Source organism: Pseudopipra pipra, chromosome 1, assembly GCF_036250125.1.
Source record: "Pseudopipra pipra isolate bDixPip1 chromosome 1, bDixPip1.hap1, whole genome shotgun sequence".
Taxonomy (NCBI): domain Eukaryota; kingdom Metazoa; phylum Chordata; class Aves; order Passeriformes; family Pipridae; genus Pseudopipra; species Pseudopipra pipra.
In genome coordinates this window covers 63,438,927-63,463,299 of record NC_087549.1, presented here as the reverse complement: position 1 = coordinate 63,463,299, position 24,373 = coordinate 63,438,927, and the positions used below count along the sequence as shown (strand labels likewise).

The 24,373-nt window shown below is 36.9% G+C and overlaps 1 protein-coding gene across 11 annotated transcripts in view; it reads right to left on the bottom strand.

Moving 5' to 3' along the window:
- Window positions 1-219: 219 nt before the first annotated feature.
- Window positions 220-24,373, bottom strand: part of ANKS6 (ankyrin repeat and sterile alpha motif domain containing 6) — a 38,305-nt gene continuing 14,151 nt past the window's right edge. For 4 of the 11 annotated variants that reach the window (XM_064659288.1, XM_064659336.1, XM_064659343.1 and 1 more), the window contains exons 7-17: window positions 20,018-20,228; window positions 19,356-19,405; window positions 18,144-18,347; window positions 16,186-16,351; window positions 15,356-15,522; window positions 13,976-14,165; window positions 12,438-12,554; window positions 10,480-10,547; window positions 9,063-9,179; window positions 8,064-8,160; window positions 220-976 (exon numbers count right to left, since the gene is read on the bottom strand). In XM_064659288.1, coding sequence (XP_064515358.1) covers window positions 927-976; window positions 8,064-8,160; window positions 9,063-9,179; window positions 10,480-10,547; window positions 12,438-12,554; window positions 13,976-14,165; window positions 15,356-15,522; window positions 16,186-16,351; window positions 18,144-18,347; window positions 19,356-19,405; window positions 20,018-20,228 — 1,437 coding nt within the window. In that variant the 3' untranslated portion in view covers window positions 220-926. Of the gene's footprint in view, window positions 6,653-8,063; window positions 8,161-9,062; window positions 9,180-10,479; window positions 10,548-12,437; window positions 12,555-13,975; window positions 14,166-15,355; window positions 15,523-16,185; window positions 16,352-18,143; window positions 18,348-19,355; window positions 19,406-20,017; window positions 20,229-24,373 lie in introns of all 11 variants that reach the window. The other 7 variants (XR_010431524.1, XR_010431525.1, XR_010431526.1 and 4 more) reach the window with 7 other exon arrangements.

Here is a 24,373-nt window from a genome sequence, read left to right as displayed (position 1 = left end):
CTCACATTAAAAGTCACGCATTTGTGAGTCTTCAGAAAGATAAAAAGAAGCTTCTGATGACTTGTATTTTAATTGCTCAATAAAAATTGTATTTATTAAGCAGAAAATTATTTCTACTCCTAATTACTACAGCTTTCCTTTTAAAATTGCTACAAAAACAAGTTACAAAAACGTATTTTAAGGATATGCTAGCGTTAGCATTCAAAAACACCCAGCCAGTGTCAGTAGAATGGTTTTATTCTCAAGAAAAAAAAAACAAACAGCAACATAAAATATTTTAACACTATTTTTGTTTAAATATTGGTGACAGATTATGCATTTCCTCAAATAAAGTGCTATTTTTATAAATAGGTATTTCATATTTACTTTTACTGTTGTTCTAACCTCATAATATTGAATAGATAAAGTGTATTTCAGTTAAAGAAGAATGCAGCATTACTCTTCCTCTTCCTTTATATTCCTTCTCATGAAACCATGACATTTTCAATTTGGACTCCTTTATTTGTATCCAGTCAATAGTGGCATATTCAATTTATATACTTCTTCATGTAGAAGCTGCCATAATTTGTGGTGTTTTCCATCCCTTCTTCTGTGCTTTTGTTATGTAGGTCTCCTATGGGTTGTTAATTTATGGGTATGAGTAGAATGAAAACATCCATCTTCTTGTACCATCATTCATTTTTCTTGCTCTTCTGACTTGGTTCTTCTCAAATCCAGACCACTGATGCCTTGAACAATTCAACACTTAGGTCGAACTATAAAAGCAACCTCTTTATTATTTTCTTTGATTCTTCGTGAGGTTTGTATTTTACTGCAGAAAGTACTACACAGGTGTAGTTAGGACTAACTTTACAAATTTTCATTTGTACGCTTGGATTTACTTAGTCAGATGCCAAACTTCAAGATAAGAAAAAAATCTTTTGTTGCTACCTTTTAGGAGAAACAGCTTCTTGTGGTTTTAAAGAGCAGCCAGGTGCTATAAGAGAAAAAAAAAAAAGTTTGAAAAATTTCCACCAGCAAGACTTACCGCTTTAAAGAAGAGAGAAATTCCACAACTACTGGAACCAGGCCCACATTTCCCAGCGTAATTGTTACACCAGAATCCAACAATTTGACCCTGTAATTCTTTGTACTCATCTTAAGTTATCTCCTGTATGGAGAAGGTATTAAAAGTCAAATTCATGTGTGAAAAAGGCATCTACTAATCTTTCCATTATCCCTCTTTTTTCAATTTGTACTTTTCCAGCAAGTGACTATCTGAATCCTGTATGATTTTTATTTCCAAGTCTATATTGATTTTGCTCCTATTTTTACTTCTCACTCTACAATCCCTAACTTCTTCCTCTGGATAATTTCCATTTGATATTTTTTGACTCTGAATCCAAAAGTGGAACATAAATATAAAAACAACTCTCTATCTACAGATACATATGTGTAACTATCCATCAATATGCAACATACCATAATATGTAAAGAAAAACCAGAAGACCAGAATTTCCACAAATTATAGACTGAATGGCATCATATTCTTTTTATCATAATCATAGGCATAGTTACTCCTCATTTAACTTTTGTCTGGAAAATATTCAGCTTATCCAAATCCTGCCTTTTTTCACTGCCCCTGCAGATGCTGGTGTGTTCTCTTCCATTGCCACCTGTTAGAAAGTATTATGTTTAGATGGGGAGACCACCTGGACACTTGTACCAAGTGACAAGGCTCATTATTTTCTTTCAAACATTTCAATTAACTTGGTATTAGAAGGCAAACTGAGCTAATAACCAGCAGTTAGCTTTACCTCCAACCAATCTTAATGGTTTTTTTTCCTAATGAGGTTTGTGTCCTTCAGAGTACAAACTTTGGGTGCTCTCTTGCCTTTTTCATGTCATTTTTGCAGAAATGGCAAATTCTGTTACAAGCCATAGACTTGGGAAAGGGAACTTCCATGAAATGTTTCCATTTTTTTCTCACAGATCTAACATGTAACACTTCCTTACATATCTATTAATAACTAGCATATAGGATTTTATTTGTACTCTTCTGGAGGAAATAATTTCAGTTGGTTTGCTCCCTTTTTTCTTTCCCATAGAATCCACATGAACTTTTTTTTCCTTTTCATTTCTGATTTGGCAAGTTTGTGTTGAGATGCAACTCCCTCTCCTTTGGTGCCATTTCTTTCAATTAACCTGCAGACCACTGCCAGATCTGTTCAACCTCTTAATTATCCAGTTGATGACTGCATGAATCTTGACACACACATCCAGAATAAACTACACAATTAGTCTTGGCAATTAAGCATTCAAAAAGTCCTTTTTCTTTTTTTTTTTACCAGAATCATGTAAGCAAAAAGGTCACCTCAAGCTACAAACAGAAACTTTTCCTGAGGTGATATAATTTCTCAAATCTCTTTCCTCAGAAATCTGGACTTTATGCTGCCACTTACTGTTTCATCGAAGCTGAGAGTCCACACAAAGGAGGACCATTTTGTTCCACAGAGCAGTCATTTTGCCTTGGGCTGGTCATCTGCTCTAAATGGTGAAGCAACAAGCTAATTCTGTGTTTGCTGGACACAGTTCACTGGGTTATTAAGAAGCACTATCTTCCTAGTAGTTTGTCTTACCAAGGACAGAGTGATTCCTATGCATTGGCAATTTTCCAAGCCATAATTTTTTTCCTTGAAAACCAATGAAGGGTCAAAACTTGTGGTAACATGCACTCTTGGAATGAACTAATTTCATCAGAATTTTCTGAAGGTGACCGATTCATTTCCATTAAAAAAAAGAGATGGAGGCAACACTCCCTATTGCAAGTACTGTTCACCTGTTCAGAATACTACGGTGTCTCTGAGCCTAATGGCTTACAGGTCCAGTAACCAGTGCATTATTTACACTGCAGTCAGGGCAGCCATCTGCCTTATGCCAATAAGGAAAGGACTGGAATGTGGAGTTTCCATAGCCTAACCTGGTATCCCTGGCATGGGGTGGGGAGGAAGTAGTCTCAGTATCCCTCTGACAGAAAGCAAATTGTATTTTGAAGCCTGTTGTTTTTTGCAACACAGAATCATCCCACTTCCAGCCCCAGGGATGACACATTAAGTAATGCACAAAAGAAACTTTCTCCCAACCGTGAGCTTTATTCTAACTTAAATAGCTCACCTGCCAAACACTCAACAACTTTTCTATGAGTTCTTGTAGTAAATATCACAGGGAGCTCAGAAGCAACAATCTCAGCAGGAGATGCTCAAACAGAAGCTACAAGAAGTCAGCAACTGATTTTGAACTGCCAAAAAAACATCCGTAGGAAACTGTGGTATCTTCTGTGAAGGACCAGGAATCAGAATGGGGAAAATCTCAGAAGTGGAAAAAGATGTACAGTGATTGAAAGGACTTTATGATACAGACATTACAGTTATTATGTATATACGCATTGTATGCTTCCCCAGAATTTATATTTCCCGGGCATGTCCCGGTCTGTCCACCTCCCTGCTCCTCTGTTTCTCTGCCGATTGGCTGGAGAAGCTGCAGAGAGAGGGGACAGCCTCCATTCACCCCTTCCCTCCCCGGTTCTTCCCACGTTCCTCCCTCTTTTGCCCATGTCCCTACCCTGGTTTGTCCCCCCGCTTGCCTGTCTCATGCTCCGCCCTATGTTCTGGCCCTTTCCCCTCCCGAGCTGATAAAAGACTGGATGCACGCTTGAATAAAGCATTCTACCTGCATCCCATCCTCGTGTCCCGGACCCGTGCTGTGCCACGGTCTCCCCCCCCCCCCCTTTTCGGACCGCAGCAATCTTCCTAAACAAGCCCATTGTGTGAAATTAGTTATACCATCAATCCTCTACTTCTGATGGTCTTACTTTTATTTATTCTGCCTCTCCTTGTTTTCTTTCTACTGCATTCCTTAGAAGGGTGAATGTAGGTAATCACTGCAGCTTTTCTTTCCATTCTACAAAGACTCATCCAGATGTGTATCTATTTCTGCTGCCTTCCAATCTCTTACCAGATTTGACAAGCAGCAACAGCTCCTGACTCAGGGGTAGCAGGGGAGGAACTGAGCCTGAGCAGTGCAGATTGTGGCATTTTGGGCAGAACTAAAGCTAAGGGGACACTGGAGCTATGGATGGATGAGGAAGGGTGTAAGAAGCTGTAGACATTTACAGGCTTGGTGTTGGTAACCAGCCTACAGACCTCCCACAATTTCTGGAAGGTAAGGATTAAGTTTCTTTCCCTCCTGCTTTTTCATTTCTGAATCTTATGGATATATTCGGACTGTATTTCATTTTCTTCTTTACAGCCCTACAGGCTGGAAACTTCATAAAAGCAGAGCTACACTGAGAGCCACTCTGGTTTAGGTACTAAGCTTTTAAAATGACTCAAAATCTTGAGGAAATCACAAGGATAGTGTGGAAAACAGTGGTACCAACATAGCTGGAAGAGCAGGATGTTTCCATCATCCTGTGAGCTACGCCTAGCTTTCTAGAAAGGCAAATCATGATGTACCTTTCTTGCTAACGGTGTCCAGACAGGCTCCTAGAAAGAGCTGTAGAGAAATGAGTGGTTGTGGACCATGCAAAAATGATAAAAATGTCACATATTACTTTTCAAACACACCACAAGAGGCAGCCAGTTACAAATGACATGATGTCAATCAATGAGACCGTAATGAGCTAGAGAAGTAAGCTCACATCAGGAAAAAAATGGTATTCACCCTGGAAAAACTTGGGAAGGTTCCCATTTCAGAAGCTTTCTTTATGTGGGAGTCCAAGATATCTTAACCTGAGGTACTAGTAAAACAGAATATGAAACAAATACACAGAGCAAGTAAAAAGCAATTTTCCAAGCCAGATGTCCTAAAGAAGCAAAAGGATTAAGCAGCTAAACTGCTGTGTACAGAACACAGGTTGTTGTTTAAATTGCCACATAACTGAGATGTGATAAAACGAAGCTAATTGTTTTAATAGACAGTAATACCAGGCAGATTAGCAAAAACTGTAACAAAGGATCTGAAATTTTGTGCAAAATCAAAAAGGGATTTGAGAAGTCTTGCCTCACCAATCTACTGGAATTCCTTGAAGGTGCCAACAGTCTTGTAGACAAAAGAGGTCCGTTTGATGCCTGGATTTTGACAAGGCATTTCACAAGATCCAAGGTTAGCTCTTAAGACAATAAATAACCCACAGGGTAAAAAGAAAATTTCTTGTGTGGATAAATAATCTGTTAGGGAGGCAGAGGACAGAAGGTTGGAGGAAAAAATTATTATTTCCATAGCAGAGAAATTCACCCCCAGCATTTCAGAAGGATCTACATACGAATATTCAGGATATGAACAATATATTCAATATATGATTTCGAAAGGGCATACAGGGTGAAGGGACAAACCTTCTTAAGTTATCCATGTAAATAAAGAGAAAGACAAACAGAAGACTGGCAAAAGGACTTCATGTGACATCAGTGCCCAAACAATAAGATGGCAGACAAAATTTGATGGAGATAAATATGAAGTAATATGAAGGCAAATGGAAAAAAAAGATGTATGCATGGTTATATAAAATCATAGGCTGTGAGCTCAAACTCTGTAGACCACCAGGGTTACAAGACATAGTTCCAACTAACAACAATTCAGAAATAACTAGGAAAGGGCAAGAAAACTGAAAGAATACAACTGAAAAACAAACATCACTGTGTCGTGTAAATCTGTAATATGCCTACATTTTGAATATTGTATGCTGGACTGGTATCTCCCAAGTCTGAAAAGATTATAGTAGAAAAGAAAAAGAGGTGAGAAAAACTATGGTATTGGGAATGACAAAGCAGCCTGTGAGTCTTCCATCTAGAAAAAACATGACTGAAGAAAAGTATCACTGTTATTTGTAAAATCATCAGTGGCATGGAGGCAGTGAAGAGGAAACAATTGCCCACTGTCTCTTCTGATCCAGTAAGATGAAGCAAAAGAAGTCAGGACATGTCAAGTTCACAGAAAATGAAAGCAAGCAGCTCTTCACATTAGTGTCAGATGAGACCGGATGAAAAAGTTGAACACAACTGTATGTACCTTGGATCTGACTTGGTACCGGTGCTCTTATGCTCTAAAATATTACACATTCCTGGAAATTTCTTCAAGTTCCAGAGACTGCATAAGGGTCCCACTGCTACTTTTTACAATAAAAAGCAGCTTACCTGGTGCAGAAACTTCTTTTATCTACATGCTCTCTTCCTTCTCTGTTAGTGCTTCTGTTGCTATTTCACAGCCAAATCTGTATCATGGAGCTCTCATACACAAAACCCCAAAAGCTAGATCTCTCAGGGCAGCCTCCTTTCAGCATCCTGTCAAATGGTTAGCAGTAGCAACTGTTGCTTCCATTCTTACAAAAGGATGTTCTCCCCAACTCTGTGCCACCATTACTGTCCTTTGCTGTCTTCAAGACACGTTCAAGCTCAGTGGTTAGGCTCAGCAAGTTGCTTGGAGACACGTTACATCTCTATGCTTCTTCGGTTCTCGAGTAATTCCAGTTCATTACACCATGTTATCAAATCCCAAATGGCAGCTTCTGCTCACCTAATGGTACCTATAGAAGAGGCTCTTCAAGTCTAGGATGTTATCAAGAGACATCCAGAAGTTCCCACACATGCTGACTACTACTCTGAGAACGGGAAGTAAGCTGCACAGTGCATACAGGGATATCTGAAAGTGGCTTTCAGACGAGCAGACAATACAGAATACTGAAAGCAGCCCACATTCACTAACTACCCCAGCAATTCCCAGTTTTCCCCAAGACACCAGGAGGTCTGCAGTTAGCACCTGCTTTCACATATGTAGTGATAAGCAGCTGACTGAGACTGGAACAACTGGGACTTGTTCGTTATTAAGGTCTCCTAAAGCATACAATACCTGAAATATTATTTAATATAGCCCCTAAACAATGAAATTATTTTGTGAGTGGATGCAAGCAGCAAAATGAGCAAACGAAGAAGAGGCACTTTTAACATAGTGAACTTCTCAAGGCCATTCAATGGCTTCCATTGTTTCTCCTAAAACATGGATACAGAAGTACAAATCTGAATAGGTTTTGCCCTTTTCCTTAACCTTGAGTAACAGATGAATATCTGCCTTTGGCCCAGGTGGCTGGCAGGACAGGGATTTGCAACTTTTATATCTGTGACTGTGATAAACGTATTCATCAGTTATAGGTCAGCAACACCTTCCTGTGTGTTTTGGTTATAGGCAGTACATTTTGAAAGGCAGTTTCTCCAGCTTTGCTAGCAGATAACACTGGTGGTTGGTGTAGATGTATTCCAAAGAAACCAACTGTAGACAATCACATAAAAATACTACCTATGCAAAATAACTAAATGCATGCATACAAAAATACATAATTAACATAGCTACCTAAGCCACTATACTAAACTGTAAATCTTGTATATTTATTCTACTTGATCACACTAAAGAACTGTCTCCTATAAAGAGTGTGCAAAAGTAAACTATGTATCATAAAGAAACGCACCTGCCACTGATGCTATACATATACACATACACTATACATGGTATACTGGATACTCTAGTTTGCTATACTTACATCCATTTGCAGTGTTTAGTAAATTCACAGCAAAAATCTTATGCTTATTTCCGATAGTACTGTAGTGTGTATAAACTTCTTACAGATTTCTCTACCTTTTTAACATTGAAATCTTCTCTACAGTCTCAGTAAGAGACAGGGACACATATGAATCATTAACCAGGAAACCAGTTAACTGGCTTGTTTGTCACATTCTGTCTTCTAGCCAGTATTAAATGGAAGTATCCATACATTTGGACATTAGGAAGAATTTCTTCACAGAAAGGGTAATTACACATTGGAATGGGCTGCCCAGGGAGGTGGTGGAGTCACCGGACCTGGAGGTGTTTGAGGAAAGACGTGATGTGATACTTAGTGCCATGGTCTAGTTGACAAGGTGGTGTTGGGTCATAGGTTGGACTCGATGGTCTCAGAGGTCTTTTCCAACGTAATTGATTTTGTGATTAATTCTGTGCTTTTGTGATTAATTTTTCAATTAATTTCAGGTGCTACTTACATTGAGAATGACCTGGTGGTCGTGTGTTACTAACACTACTCTCAAAGGAAGAGTGGAAGTTGTGTATAGTTTCTTGTAAAATCTGTCTCTCTCGACCCTGTAAAAGAAAAAAAAATAAAACAGTTCTTAAATTTCTGTTTAAAAAAAAAATTTATGAAGAGTTCACAAAAAATGTGTAAATACATGTTTCCGTGCTAAATATACTATTTGAAATAATTAGAAATCCTTACCTCACAGATATATATATGGAGAAAACCTCAAAGTAATCTTTTCCTGAAACTACCAGACAGCAATAGAAACATTTTTATTATTTTCTTTATCTCTTTATAGCATGGAGCATCATCCACCTCCCCTAATTTTTAGCCTCATCACTTGTTACTGTCGCTCTTAACCTGGGGAAATTATGTTTTGTTTATCCAAGCTTCCACTATCAGAGAGAGAATGGACCTCAAAACTGAAAAAGCAGCTGAGAAGTGTCAGCAGGCCTAATCAAAGTCATGTTCCAGTACCAAATCCCTCCACTAAGAACACTGCTTACTATATAACATTCTTAGCAAATTTGTTTCTGTCATTAAAAAATTCAAAGGCAATGAAAGTGTAAGAAATTAGAGAAGGGCTATTTACCTAATCACAGAGGAATCAAAAACTGTTAGGCTAAACAAGGGACACCCTTCCTCTTACGCTATACTCTGCAGCTGGACTATCGCAGCCAGGAGGTTCTTTTTAGCATTGCTGAAATCAATATTTGGTAACTGCAATACTGCTCATGTTTACCAGTAGCTTCTTCACTGGACTAGGAAAGAGTGATTGAAAGACAACAGGGAGTACCACAAAGGAAAATATTCTTCACACTAATCAAATAAATGAAATACTTTGTTTGGAAAAAAATAATTTAGCTTTTCTAAGTAACATCTGCAACTGAATTTCAAAATGTATGTTGAATTAACAATATAAAAAAGCCTTGAAATAATTTACTAAGTACAGTACTTCAAAACACACCTTTCCTGCATTCAGTTCAGAAATAGCTGCCAGAATTTGCTGCCTTGATCCATCGGTTTTAATACCAAGCTCTTTCAGATCACCGTCAGTAAGTGTAAGGAAAGCTTCCATATCCACCTGCATATGAAGAAAAAAAAGAAGAAAAAAAGATAAGACAAATTTACCTATGAAAAGATTCATCACTGCAGGTTAAACATGGTTTGTTGGGTTTTTTTAACTGTATAGACTTACTGTAAATATTTTGCAAAGAAAAATTTTTAATGAAATACCAGCAGCAAATGGTACATATTTTAACACGCTGTTGTAAGGTTTTTAATCTGTAGTTACTCATTCAACTAATTATGATAGTACATTTAAAATATTAATGGATTTTAATTTTTTTTCAGATAAGCTCTATTAATATACACTCTCCACAAAAAATTCCTTTATCTACTGTAGCAGCTAGCTGAATAAGCCTAAGGTTTCTCTCTCTTCTTTTCTTCCCCCCTTCCCCCAAGTATTTTTGGAATTTCAGAATACTGTGTTTACTTTTACAGTGTATCCTGAGAAAAACCTATGTTTTGTTCATATATCAGTTTTTATTATAACACCACATCCATAAGGCTGTGATAAGAACAAACATCTAAAGCATTTCATATTGATATAAACTTCACACATAAAGCATATTAATTTCTACACAATGCTCCCGTGCCTGTCATGCAGGGGAACAATAATAACCCATTGTTTTGTGATGCAGCTAAATAGTCTGTGTTTGTGGTGCTGAATTCTGAACTCTGCAGCAACGTCTGTTTATTGTATGTCCATTCACTACTCTTTGCCTTGACCGAATAAACACACAATATTTGCTCACATATGATACTGTCTTAAACATTGTAATGAATTAATTTTACTTATTTTCAGCAATATTTCTTTTCATTGCATCCCTCAGCAACTGTCACAGGCCTCACCTACAAGGATGCCTACGTTCCCCCAGTTTAATTCTCCTGTTGCTTATTCATGGTGGATAAAAAAGATAAAGCAGCCATCTCAGTGACTCATACCCTCCTGTTCTCCATCTGCAAATGAGGATCCAGCTGTGACTGCAGGGATGATACAGTATGTCCTATAAACTGTTTAGCCACATTGGATATAGACATATATAGAAAAGCCAGAGTGTAAAAACAGAGAGAAAATAAAAACCCTGAAGCACCTATTTATACAAAAATTGTAGGTTAAGCATAAAAAGCTCTGATATTTGCAGTATCCTGGAAAATGCCATGAATATTGCTTAGTCCATGTTTCAAGGTCATCTGCAACTGGAAATGGTTGTAGAACTTGAAATCTGAGATTCTGGATCACAATTCTGATGTAATGTGCATCGCACCCCACTTTTGCTAAAACGGTACAAAAAAAAAAAACTTTTAAAAAAAAGACATACCTCTTGTTCCTCAAAAATAGGCTGATATTTCTCAAGAGACAATTTTTTAAGGATGCCAGTCAGCTCATCTGTAGTAACAGAAAAACAGAAAACAACCCGTACATGGATCAGAAAAGATTTTAACGATCTCTGCATTATGAACTGCTGAAAATATATATTAAAACATACATTCCACACAGTCATATAAAGTCATTAAAAATCACCACATTTATTCTCCATCAGAAATTGAAATATTTGCTTACTCTGTTCTCACCTACTTCCATATACTGTAACTCTGTCTAGCCTCACCTTGCTAGGATAAAATCTTTCCACTGTATTGCCCTTTCTTCCTCATTAGAAAGGGCCTTACAAAACCAAACCACTAAGGGCAATTTAGGCAGTTCAATCCCTAAAACGCAGGGGCTTGGCCCCAGATGGCTGATTATGCAGGTTATTCAGCAAAACTCCTCAAGCAGACAAGGAACTGTACAGCATGTTTCTACATCATCATCCGGGAAGGCAAACTGCAGAGCAAACAACCACCCAGCTGCTCATTCAGAACCTCAATACAACACACATCTGTCTGAACCTCTTCTCCTTAAATGCCTGACATCCAGGCAACCTTGAAGTCCAGGTAAGATGAAAACTGGTCCGAATTTAAGTTTTATAAGCTTACCTTCCAAGGCTAAGAGCACTGAATATTGGCTTTCCTCTCAAAGTCTAAAGAAATTAAAATTTGGAGGACCTGATAGTGACCCTTCCCACATATTTAAAACGTGTTAAAAAGCATAAGTGCACTTTTAGAATAACTTAACATTACCTCTCTTAATTACATGCTACCTCTCTCAACTCAGGTTTTCTTTTTATTGCTTTGATGTCACAAGTGACTAATTATCTTTGTTTTCCCAGAAGTACCAAAGTGGTCAGTTAAACTAAGAAGTCGGAGTCAAAATTAAGAACATGAATAATTTACATTATACAACAAAACTATATTTAAATTCACCATATAAACTCACTTTCACTTTAAAAGACACCAGTAGTCCATTCCCAAATGTACTTTGGTTTTATTTATTTCACTTCTTTGTCTTTTGACTGTCACTTTTCTTTCATCATCAGTAGAAACATGAAAGAGAATCTCTCTCTCCAAGCTTTTCAAAAGACATCAAGTATCTTGAGATAGACACACTTTCGTGTACTATTCGGAAAGACTCCTTCTTTACATAGAGGAGTCCACAAAAATCTAAAGAGAAAAATTCTAGTTGAGTCTTATTTTCTGCTAGGGTTTTGGGTTTTTTTTTACCTCAAGTTCAATTAACTTGGTATGCTTAACATGATTTGCAAAAGCTGGCATGGTCTCAGGCTAAAAGCTTTAGTACCCTGAGGTTAATCAATAAGAAAAGGTAACCAGTTTTAAAAATGTCACACTGTTTGATGAAAAATACCACCTTACAGAAAGAAAACTTCTTTCATTAGAAGACCTTAGATATATTATTAATTTTAGATATTTTATTATTAATTTTAGATATAGTATAATTTTTTTTCTTTTAGGTTGTTAGTTAGGCTTCTCATTTTTCATCACATTGGTGGGCTTAAACTATGGGCTGTGATATGGGAAGAAAAACAGTATCTCTGAGCTCAGAGTCTTGTTGCCATAAACAACTATAACATCAACACCTTTCATGCACAGAGAATGCTTTCTGCAGTAGGAGCTTCAAGTTTTCTCTTCATCTTCCCCTCTTCCAGTTCCTGTATTATTACACTAAGTTTGAACAAACTCCCAAACCTCTCAGTTTTACAACTCTTGCATAACATGTTGTTTCTCCTTTGCTTTATCATTCTCATTTGCTCTACTCTTATCTTGTCTCCTTACCTACATCCCTGGAGAAAGCAAAGGTGCTTGGAGCTCTTACTGCTTCTGCCACATTACTCCCATTTAGCCCCTCATTTCATACTACTCTGTAGTAGTAAGGTAAGATTACCTTTCTCCAAGTTTTCAGAGCCTCCTTTTACTCTCACATGGCTTCGTCTTTCATGATTCTCTACATCACTGGTTCTCAGAATAGAGACAAGCTGTTGATGGTCCACCGAGTGGTTGCCTAAAGAGAAACCAAGCACACCTTTAAACCCTGCTGCCTACTGTTCCTTCACAGTAATATTCAATACAAATCAATTTATCTAATTAATTTGACTTGAAAGAAAAGCAAAGTTAACATTGCAGGCCTTCTGTACTTACTCTTCTGATTCCTATTTGGCATATAAGCATTTGTACTGTTGCTACTGAATCAAATCACAGTAAGGGAAGCCCTTGAATTAAAGGACCACTTAACTACAAAAGCTTACAAGCATAATGAACCCAGAGCTACTCAGGCTTCTGACAACATTTCCTCTGCTACACAGAGAACTCACTGTATCATGGCATTAGTGGTGCAGTCACAAAGCCCAGCTTCACTGGGTGAGATAAGAACAGCTGATAGCTTGGGGAATTCCCTCTGTTATCCAACAGTGAGTTCTCTTTCTTTTATATATTTCTAAATTGACAACTCTTATGGTATCAAGCCATCGTTATAAATTAAATAAATGTGAAACGATTTTCTCCAGCGGTCAGTACAATATGTCACAGTTAAGCCATGAGACGAGGACAGAAAGAGGGTCAAGTATCAGCCCTCTTTAGTGTCAAATGGAAGTAGAGTGTCCATGGATAAAGTTAGCATAAATGAAAACAAACCAAAATCAATACAGACAACATCAGGAAAACCAAAAATATTAGAAAGTGCCTCTCGCAGAAACCAGATAAGGTGCCTCCATATCTTATTTAAAAGATTCTGAGTCCGGTTATTTTTTTTCACATTTTTGAGATATTTACAGAACAAAACGAAGTTACTGATATCCTGTTTCCAATGTAGTAACATGACTTTATTTTAAAAAGTATTGTAATGTAGACCTAAAAGTTTAACTTAAAAGGTAGTAATCTTACTGGAAAAGTAATAACATTATTATTCTTTCATATGACTTTAGGTTAAAAATAGGTTGAAATACAGCTATTTTTGCCATTTAGAAAAATAAATGCACTACAGCTCTTAAAAATCAACTTCATGTAGCTATGACTTGCTATTACTCAAAAATGTATTTCTGTAGTGAGGTGCTTTATTGCACTTACTTAAAAAAAAATAATTTCTAACGTGGAGAAAGTGCATTTTCTACCCCAGCAAAGAGTGAAAAACAGGATTTCAGCCATCAAAGGGCAAAGGAAGGAGGCCACGTAAGAGCGGCCTACCTACATGCAAGCTTTGAGATGGTACCAGTCTCCCTCTAAATGGAAGGGATCACAGGTGTTGGGAGAGAAAAAGGCAGTTACTGCAGAATGCCAAACTCACTGTAAGAAACACCATAATACATTTTCTAGAAAGAAAAAAGTTCTCATTGTCACACAGATACACACTAATTCAGCACAGTTACAGCTTTAAACAGTCGGTGCTCTTGACTAATGAATCTCCTATAACTATAGTGACCTACTCACCATCTTCTGTAATAGTACCACTGCTGGAACCATTGCTTTTGGCCTGTCTGTGAGAAGAAGAGAGAGAAGACTCTGCGTTTTGAACCTTAGGAGATGGGGAAGGTGATGGGGAAGGTGTGAGAGTTGGTGATGTGCTTTTAGATGTAGATGAAGTCCCAGATGGAGGTCTTTTGTTCATCTCCAGTTTTTGCTGTAGTTAATGATACAATAATTTCAGTTAAAAAAACCCATGAATGTTTACCTATATATGATGCTTCATTATTACTTAAGTTGCATATCATTTCTGCAGAGCATGTAGTCATAACTAGAAGTTTCTGCTTGATCCATATTGAAATAATTGGAGCAATACTGATTTATCCCAGATGAAAGTCTGTCTCCTCAAATTCATCAAGAAAAATACATTTAATAAGGCTGTAATTTTATAATAAGAAAATTATTTCTTGTAAAGCAATACCGCACACAAGCACTACAATTATTCTTTTCCTAAAAGGACTGTCCTGGTTTGAGTCCATCTGGCAACTATGTGGCTTGCTCACCTCCCCCCCTCCAGTGGAATGGAGAGGAGAATCAAAAGTAAAAATTGTAGGTTGAGATAAGAACAGTTTAATAATAGAAACAAAGTAAATTACTTTGACTCTGATAACAGGCATATCAGATGCTCATTTAAAGTAACATTTCATGCTGGATTAACTAGAAATATGTGGTAAGCATAAACTAAGTTTTGGGTGCATTTAACAACTTGCTGCACTGGAATGAAAGTTTCCAGTCAACTCTTAAACTCGTTATTACCTAACACAAGTCAAATGATTCAAAATTATTAAGTATTTTGTACATGTTTAACACATTTGGAGGCATGGAAAACAGGAAAATACATGAGTTAAAATGAGGAATAAGAATATATATGTACATATATTGCTCTTTTCCAAAACAAGTCCCTGTACCTCATCTCCTAAATTCCTCAATCTGTATATCACTTCATGTTCTGCATTCACGTTGAGCCTTTGAAGGGAAACTAGCTACATCACTTCAGAGTAAAGTCCAGGAATAACTAACACAAAACACTGGATCTGGGCCATAGAAAGAAATAATGAGAAACCAAACTAACAGTGCAGATCTACCCTAAGATCAAGTATTACATTTACTGTTTTTTAAAACAGAATTAAATTAATAATAAAGCAAAATCACATTTTATTATTAGGTTTGATCTTCTGTAGGCTTGTAATTAAAAGTAAGGTCTGTGGAGCCGAAAAGTTTCCACTACTGTAACAGGTGTTCATTCACTTTAGGCTGTGCAACGTCATGTATCAGCCATCCATGACTGAGACATGACCTATTATAATTAGCCAATTTGGAAGTACAAAAATTTACATTTCTCCATACCTTTACATGTCCATTGCCAACAATCTGAGCACACTGCAAATCAGACAGAGTGGATGAAGTAGTTGACTGGACTGGACTGTGCTGTTGGCTGGGTCTCTGTTCAGGAAAGCCTGCTGCTTTTCTTCTTTGGGCCGCAATCTGAGACAAAACATTATCTGCACTGCCACCTAAAACAAAAAATATAATAAAACCAGTCAAGGAAATCAGAATTTTGAAATACTTGTTAACTTTCAATTCTCCCATCTCTACCACAACTCACTTTTGTTTAAAAACTGACTGGATGAAGCAAGAGAGAATTGTAAGGTTCAGATCTATCCAGCAGGTTTCAGAAAAAGGAATAAAAAATCAACTGCAGAAGAGAGAAGCCAGCCCTGTCTATATACACACAGCGTTGACTTTCATCCTCTTGGATATGGGTTTTATGAGACACTTCATCATATTGTCTTCAACAGCTGCCAGGTACAGTGCTTGCAGCTTTGTTTTTGATTGAAAACTGATTTTTAATTAAACAACAAGTAAGCAACATGGGTAAGAATCAGTGCTATGAAATGCATGTTGCAATGAACTAGCATCCACCTGATCCACCATGGGTGGACCCAATAAAATCTGCATGTTTTTCTGAGACAGAGGCTGGCCAATGAGACTTCTGTAACAGATGTGAGGCTTTTCTTCCCTTATGTTCAAGTCCAATCCTGGTTCAACAAAATTTACAGAAGTTTGGCTCTACAGTAGTAGGAGCTCTCAGAAAAGGTTTGTCTTCTACCATCATCACAAACACTAATTTTTTTAGCTGAACCAGATACAAATTACTTTCTTATTAAAAATGGTACCTGATCTGTTATGCAGTTCTCCTCCATGCCTGTTAATTCCTGCAATGTTATTGGATCCACCAGAAGAATGAGGAGAATGACTGAAGTTGTTGGAATTCGAAGGAGATGCTGGTCTTCTTGCAAATGTTGGTAATTTGACTGGTCTAGTACCTTTGCTAACAGATGTCTGGAAAACAAAATGAAGAATAATTTTCTTTCTCGACTGAGCACAATAAAGATCAACTGCTATTTTACTTATTCCACATTCTGAAACTTCCACTGAAGAACAAAAGGGATATCAGAAATAATCTTATTTTACATATACAAATATACTGAATATATTCTATACTTACATAAATATATATACATTTAACATATATACTCAGTGAAAGAAATTATACCATATAAAACCATTAATTCTTCTTAACCTTTGGTCAGCACAAAATGAGAATCCACGATGCCCCTGAGATGGGCTGTACAGAATATTATGAGCAGTGGAGAGGAAAAAAAATGGTCACTTGTGAAACTGCTTTCCTGAGAAATCCTAGTTTTGTCTCTCCAATCTTACAAAACAGCTACCATCTATTTCTCATCCATCATATTTCTGTTTCTTACAAACTAAGCTGCAAGAAGTGAGATAAACTTTATCTCCACTAGTTGCATTTTTGTATTTTGTTCAATCTAAATTCATCATTTGACCGACTTCCACTGAGGCACTACTGATCTAGCTATATGCTAGCCAAATCCTCAGCCACATCCTCCTTCATTTCTTTTGCTTTTACACCACTGGCCACTGCCAGACATCTGACAAACAGCTTTTGCAGCTTAGCTTTTTCATGTTTCTTATCCTGTTGCTCAAATCACTTCTTCCAACTCTGACTTACTATGTTTCTCTCCTCCCTATTCCCTTAGCAAAACACTTCTTGCCTCACAGAAGTACTGATGACTAGTCCTCCCCTGCTTCTCCTGCTCCTCTCTTTATAAAGTGAGCTAATTATCCACTTATGTTACTACAATCATCTTTTTTTAGGATGACAGACGTTTACCTTCCTGTTATGTCAATTCCCTTCTAAGACTCCACCTTATTCCACCTAAATCGCCCCTACTGATATTAAGCTAACTTCCACTTAAAAAAAGGAAAAGAGAAAAAAATTCCTCCTAAAATGTCTTCAGTGTCCTGTTTCTAGAACTGACATGAAACAGTTCTGGACTAGTAAAATAAACTCTTCTCTCCACTTGACTATTACAGTCCACATTTAGGGGAGTAAGGATTTCTCTTTTTTCTCCGACTATGAAAGCAAAGGTTGTTGAGGTTGTTTTGTTTCTTGTATCAAGACAAACTAGCTATTTTTCTTTTGGTTTGCGTTTTCACTAAAAACACTGTAGAATCAGGCAAGCTCCTTCTATAAAAACCAGAAGCAATTCAGACTTTTTCCCTTCACAATTTAAGGCTGTATGCCTTCAAGCCTACTTGATCATTGCTTGCTACAATTTTAACAACTGCTAATTTTTCAGAATGTTATGTCTGTATATTTGTCTTACTGATATGACTTACCTCCTGCTCAGGTCCTAAAAATTGATCAGTTCTTGTTCTTTTTTTCTGACCCTGATCTTTTCCAAATCAGAGCAGTTTTGACCACACTCCAGTGCCTGTACCTACTTTGGCTACTAAAAGACATGGAACATGGGTGGAACCAGCAGCCAACTTTAGCAGCCTGCAGCAGATTTGTTACGGTTCTATTTTATTCTGAATAACAGCAAGAAAAAAAAAAAAAAGCCATCTAATTTCATACAAAACTTTTGTTCCATTACGTTCTTTCCTTGGAGATGTGCATTCTTCCTAAACAGCATTGTTTAAAAGGACAAGCCATTACTGAGACTGTGGGTTAAAAGTAATTTCTAATCAGAAACCGTGTGTCTCACCAGTCAGCATGGCCTGGACATAACACAGTATTTTCGTACACATTTAGTTTGCTTACTATATCAGAGTTTCCGCTGCTGTTAAAATCATGCTTGATTGCTCTCTGTGGCCAGGCAGTCCTCATCTGTTCAGCTTTTCCATCTTTGCTGAGTCGTGTTCGGTCAGAATTCCAGAGCTCAAAGCTCGAGGGGGGTAAGAAAGGTGGTATCACTGCCTTCAGCTTATCGCTTGGCAGCCTGGTAAATGGGGCACTACTTCTCAACTGAGAGAGAGAAAAACAAAGAAGGGGGGAGGGGGAAGAGTCACTTCTTAAGAGATTACTAGGAGCTGGTGACGTACTTTCAAAATTTTAAGTTAAGCAAAAAGATGGAGACATGCATTTTTAAATAGAATAAAATGGAAATGAGACATCAGTAGTATTTTTGAAAAAGCACAACATGTAATAACAGAGAATCCAACAAACATCGTTGCACCCCTCAATATTATGCTTATTCATTTGATAAAATGAATATAGATCATTAAGTGGCAGAAACTTCTCTTCCTTCCCTGGGCTAAATATTTTTCAAATTGACTTTAACAAGAATGTTAAAAATTAATTTTCAAAGAAATAACAATGTAGTCCTCTCTGTATTTCCAGACAGAACAACTGCAAACAGTGAACAATTGCCTGTTCCTGCTGTACATGTTCTCCAGAAAGAGCTTAAAAATGACACAACTGATTTGGCTCCCTGGAGTTCTGTCCATCAGTTACATCTGTTCAGTTACATCAAAAGATACTCCAACTTCTTACAAAAGAACATAAAGAATAACCAGTCAAATTTAATAATATCACTAGGGAGTAAGCTGTAGGGAAATTTAAAGCTACAGCATAACAAAAGAAGAAACAGAATAACACAAATGAACATGCTGAACTAAATATTTTGTGGTTGCCTCTACTAGTAATTTCACACTTCCATTGCACCATGTGCCATCCATGTGTTCCTCACATCACACATCTTGTCAGCAACCAATCATCTGTTCCATCTACTTTACTAATTCACTGCTGATCAAACAAACGTATGGGTAACTCTTGAAAAAAGTCAGCACAGCTTCCATATCATACCACTGGTAGTACTTCCTAGTCTAAGAACTACTGATGTATCAAAGCCTGACAGTTCTTGTCTAATGACTATAAACAAATGATAGATCTCCTTCTGAAGGCATCTTGGACAGGAGGTAAAAACCTGCAAAAATTATGGGAGCCGGACACACCAAGAACGCTGCAACATACCATGGTTGTCAATAATTCATCATCCTTTCCTCCTTTTGCAGTGTTTGCGCCTGAAAAATACATAAATGATGTTTTATTGTTTACATGCTCCTACTTTTGTCCCCAAGGATAGTGTATTGTTCTCAAACAGTCAACAGCTTTACCCTCAGTAAGCACACAGAACAAAGATTTCCAGTGACACTGTCATGCACCTAAATTAAAGTTATGCCAATAGTCTTACTTTGCATCACAAACTGGGGGCGAGGGGCTTTCATGGAGACCTGTACAATTTCAGTAGATGTGCTTTACAATTTGGGCTTTTTCACTTTCTTCTCAGAATTCTTTCTTTATTTCTTCAAATAAATTGGTTTTCACTATAAAAATCAGTTTATCAAAGATACTAACACTTCTCAGTGACCTGTCTCTATTCTCCAAATTAATGGTGCTTGCTAAAGAACAGTAACATGGTTATATCAGCGTTTTCCTGCTTAAATGATGCTGCACTCAGTGTTCAGCATGATCAACAGTCAGGAATGCGAACATCTCTTTCTACATACTACAAATACATTACATGTCTTTTCATTTATACTAAGCTAAATAAGAACTAATTCAATAAATTAGAAATAGTATCATCTTGAGTACCCCAGGAGAGCTCACTTCCCATAAGACAATTCTGCCTTTACCACTAGCTTTGTTATTTGTGACCCGAGCTGTAGCAGCATCAAGGTTTCCAGAGGCACCCGTATCACTCTGTGAAACTGCTTTTATAGTGGAATTTAATGATGGTTCAGGCTCATCCGGAAAAGGCACAAACGGATTGGAAGGAAATCCATGGCGCAATGTCTGAGTCAACTTCAGCTTGCGGAATCGATTGGACATCCTGCTCCACCAAGACTAGATTGATAAGAAGACACAACAATTTAGTTCCAACTAAAAGAAAAAATAAGGAAAAGAGATGTACAATTAAGTGATCCTTACAGCAGTGATAAAATAATTCTGTCAAGGAGTTTTTGAGATAAACTAAAAAGCAACATTTAAGTGGTTTGCAATTATCAACAGAATCCTTCACCATCATTTGTATAATCTCTTCCCTTATTTGTCACCTGGCAAATGCATTACAATGTTTTTCCACACTATCCTGAAAGCCAAGGGAGATAGAAACATTAGGGCAATTTAAATAGGGAATATTTACAGCTACATAGCAAATATTTATTCTTTCCATTAGCTTCCAATTTCACCATCGATTCTTATACTCTTTGGCATCAGTGAACGGACATGTCTATTTTCTGCTTTTTAGAAGTGTGCATAGAAGCTTATCTGATCTGAATGAAACTTCCCCTTAAGATTTTCAAAATCACTGGCAAACTGGAAGAGTTCTGATAGTATTCCTGTCAAACTAAAGTCCCATAATCCATACAGTGCTGCTACACAAACAATTTAAACTCTATCAGGCTGGAAACACTATAAACTGAAAAAGAGCAAGGCAAGGAAATATCAGCTGTGAAAACAACACAAACCCTAGGACTACTGTACCTACAACCTCCATCCATACAGGCATCACATATGCGGAAATTGTAACATAAAAGGACTATCTTTGCTCAAAGTAAAATTCATTCAAGTATTCACAGACTTGCACATTTTTACAGGCAGACAATGCAAGATGCTTCAAGTCTTTAGCAGGACATTTCTCCAGACTATGAAAGACATATGCAATCTGCATTAAAAATTACGTGGTTTGTAGATAAATCAGTCAGATTATAAGTATCTTCTGATTATTTCTTAGTAAAGTTTCTTCTTCCCTTTCTGGAACCCTTTTTGTAAAAAAGTAATATAAAAGTGACAATACTTCATCAAGGCAGCTTTATGTGATAGCCAATCTAGATAACAACACTTCCCTACTTTACTCTCTATTCTTAACCACCCCTTCTCACAATATGTATTCTGCTCTCTTCTTTAGTATTTTTCAGCTGCTCACTGATACATGTCTTCTCAATTGTCATATAGTAGAAGTAAGGTAAACTGTAAACTTATCCCCTGCATATTAATCCCTGTAGCAGATCATTAAAAAGATTTTAGATCTGCACAGAGCATTAGTAATGGATAGAGTTCTCAGACCTCTGTGTCTCTTTGGAGTCATAACTGGTAAAGACTTATGTTAATTTCAGCAACAAAGATCTGATGAAAAAAGGCAAGAGAGACAAATAGCTCTGAGAAAGCAATAAAATCTACACAGTTCAGCATTTATTCACCTTCCAAAAGGAATTGAAAGGGCAAAAAAAATCCATCTAGGTTTAACCTAGAGTACAACGAATTTACAATCGAGAGTGCTTGCACGACGTGGTTTGGTTTCGTTCACTGAAGCTGGCTTGCTTGTGTAAGAAAGATCACTTCTGATTGCTTGTCATCTCTGTTACTCCTCCTCACAGTGCTTCTGTTTCTTTAACATGTGCTTGCACCACAAACTAATCCCAAATACAGTAAGTACAGCCACCATGTTACCAGAAAAAAAACTGCTGATCTCTGGCAAGAAAGGAACTATACTGGAGAAGTTCATCTTGTGCTCTGGGGTTCACAGTATGATGGTCTGAGCTCCAGAGTTTTTAGTCCGCTGTTGCAGGAGGTCATGGCCTCTCCATATGCCCCTACCACATCGCACAGGTACAGAGGTTGGAGTAAAGGGCTTTGAATTACATTGAAGCAGTCAAGTAACAAAAATGCATTTATGGCTAAAAACATGTGTCCATCAAGACCGTGAAATCTAGCAGCAGTGGGAGAAGGGAACAGTATCAAAGAACTAGAAAAATTATGTTGCCCCTTGAGAAATACCTTAGACGTTTGTAACAATACTAGGAATGAAAGCATAAGGGGTAGAACTGGAAATCTCTGCCCTAAAACAACTTTAATCTAAAATAGAAACTGAATGTGATAATTCATACTGCTCTAATACTGACATTGAGAGTATAACTTGCCGAAAACAAGCAGGAAGAAAAAAGAGGAAATAAAATTTTTGCATATGGAAAAGGCACAACTTTGTTTTCAAGGCTATCAAATGGTGACAAACAAAGCAGTTAGCAGTTCTTGTGTGAAAGAGGTAAATAATGCCATCATGAATATCCACTGCATAATCAGTAGGTAAAGGAACAAGGGCCTTTATTATGCATAAATAACAAATAAAAGAAACGCATAACAAAATAAAAAGTCTACTAGTTAACAACAAAAGTGATCAAAGAGGAGAGACTGAAAAGGGTTTCTTTTTTTAAACTCCAAAACCAGCCTACCTGTGATCAGATATTTTAGTAAGAATATCATTAACAGGAGAGGTAGGAATATATATGTCCATTTGCTTAATAGAGCAGGAGTATTTAAATGAGCTTGCACAAATTAAAACCAGACAAGATTGATTAAAATTACCCTAGAGTAACTATAGACAACACGATCTCTGAACAAATATTGCTTATCTTCAATAAAAGAGGATGGAGGAAGTTACAGAAATCAGGCAAAAGGCAAAGGCACAATCACCCAAAGAGGAAGAACTGAAGATTTACTGATCAAAATGCTTAATCTGAAAGGATATAATTGAAAAAACTTCAAACATCATCACAGCTCATATGACATAGCATATGACATGGGTTTGTCAAGAATAAATACATCAAATTAATATCTCTTTTTGACAGAGTAACCAGTAAGGTGGGCAGAAGGGAGGAAAAGCTGTATTGTAGCTTGACTTTAATAACATTTTTTTTGCTATTTCATGTAACATTTATTGAATGACTGAAAAAAAATTCACAGGCTGGTCAAAAGAGAGATGAGTGTTACGACACTGCCCTCCACTCAGACAATTTGAAAATACCATTTTTACCCTGTTTCAACATTTGTAGGGAGAGTAGGATATGTAACATACTCATGGTCAGACAGGCTGGTTAATAAAGCATTAAGCAGTGATGGAAGAAGGGACTATATTGGCTTCCAGGTTATATAATTCTCAGAGAACTACAGAGAATATAATTTCTGCTGAAAAAATGCTTGATTAAGACTTGTAAACACTGTAATATTTTGTAGTTTTGAGACCAAATACTTAAATATTCCCAAATAAGAAATTTGTGTCAGTATTCATTTGTATGTCTTTGACAATTTTTTTTACATTTCACTTCATAATCTTTTATGATCTTAATTCAAACCTTTGTGTCATAACACTGCAAGAGCTGGAATCCAATCTATTGTTGATCTGTATTCCATAAAGCAAAAAGCTATTCTGACAATTTCCCACCTAAGTAACTGCATTCTTATATAGACCAGTTTAAACTGATACTGATATTGCATCATATTGAATAATAGTGTAATCATATGAAACTAAGCACTTGTTCATTCATAACTAAAACTGCAAAACATAGTTGAGCTGAAGTAGAACTTTAAACAGGCTTTAAAATTCATGTCAAAAATAGCCAGGAAAGTAACATGTCTGTTTCCAACACCCTGATAATATTTATACTTAAAAGATGACATCACGGACTCAAGGAAATTCTGAGGTACATCACAATTAAAAGCTATTCAAGTAAATGGACAACAGCAACAATAAAAAAATTAACTAACACTTTTCCCTTCTCTTTTGCAAACAGACAACGTAAGTCCCAATACCTTTGTTTAAATGGCACACATTTATTCTAACTCTATGTTGTTTCCTACTGGACCACCATCAATTTGGAGCTAAGGATACAGCATGGCAGAGGACATGTAAGCCTGAATTGCACACTCTTCTACTACTCTTCATATTAAAATCTCTGCTGTGATTTTCTTAATTTTCAATGCCAATATCCTGTTTCCATTTCTGGGTATAAAGGCTATCCTCTGTACAGATTTAAAATTAAGATCCTAATGGAAACTGAGTTCCAAACTTATGAACATGGTACCTTCCTCTTAATTATGAGATCTATTTCTAAGCACTGAAATGCTTCAATGCAAACTTCCTTAAGTCTTCCTATTGCATTGCCATCTGAGAAAAAGAATGCTCAACACATGCTACTCTATAAAACCAGGAAGCA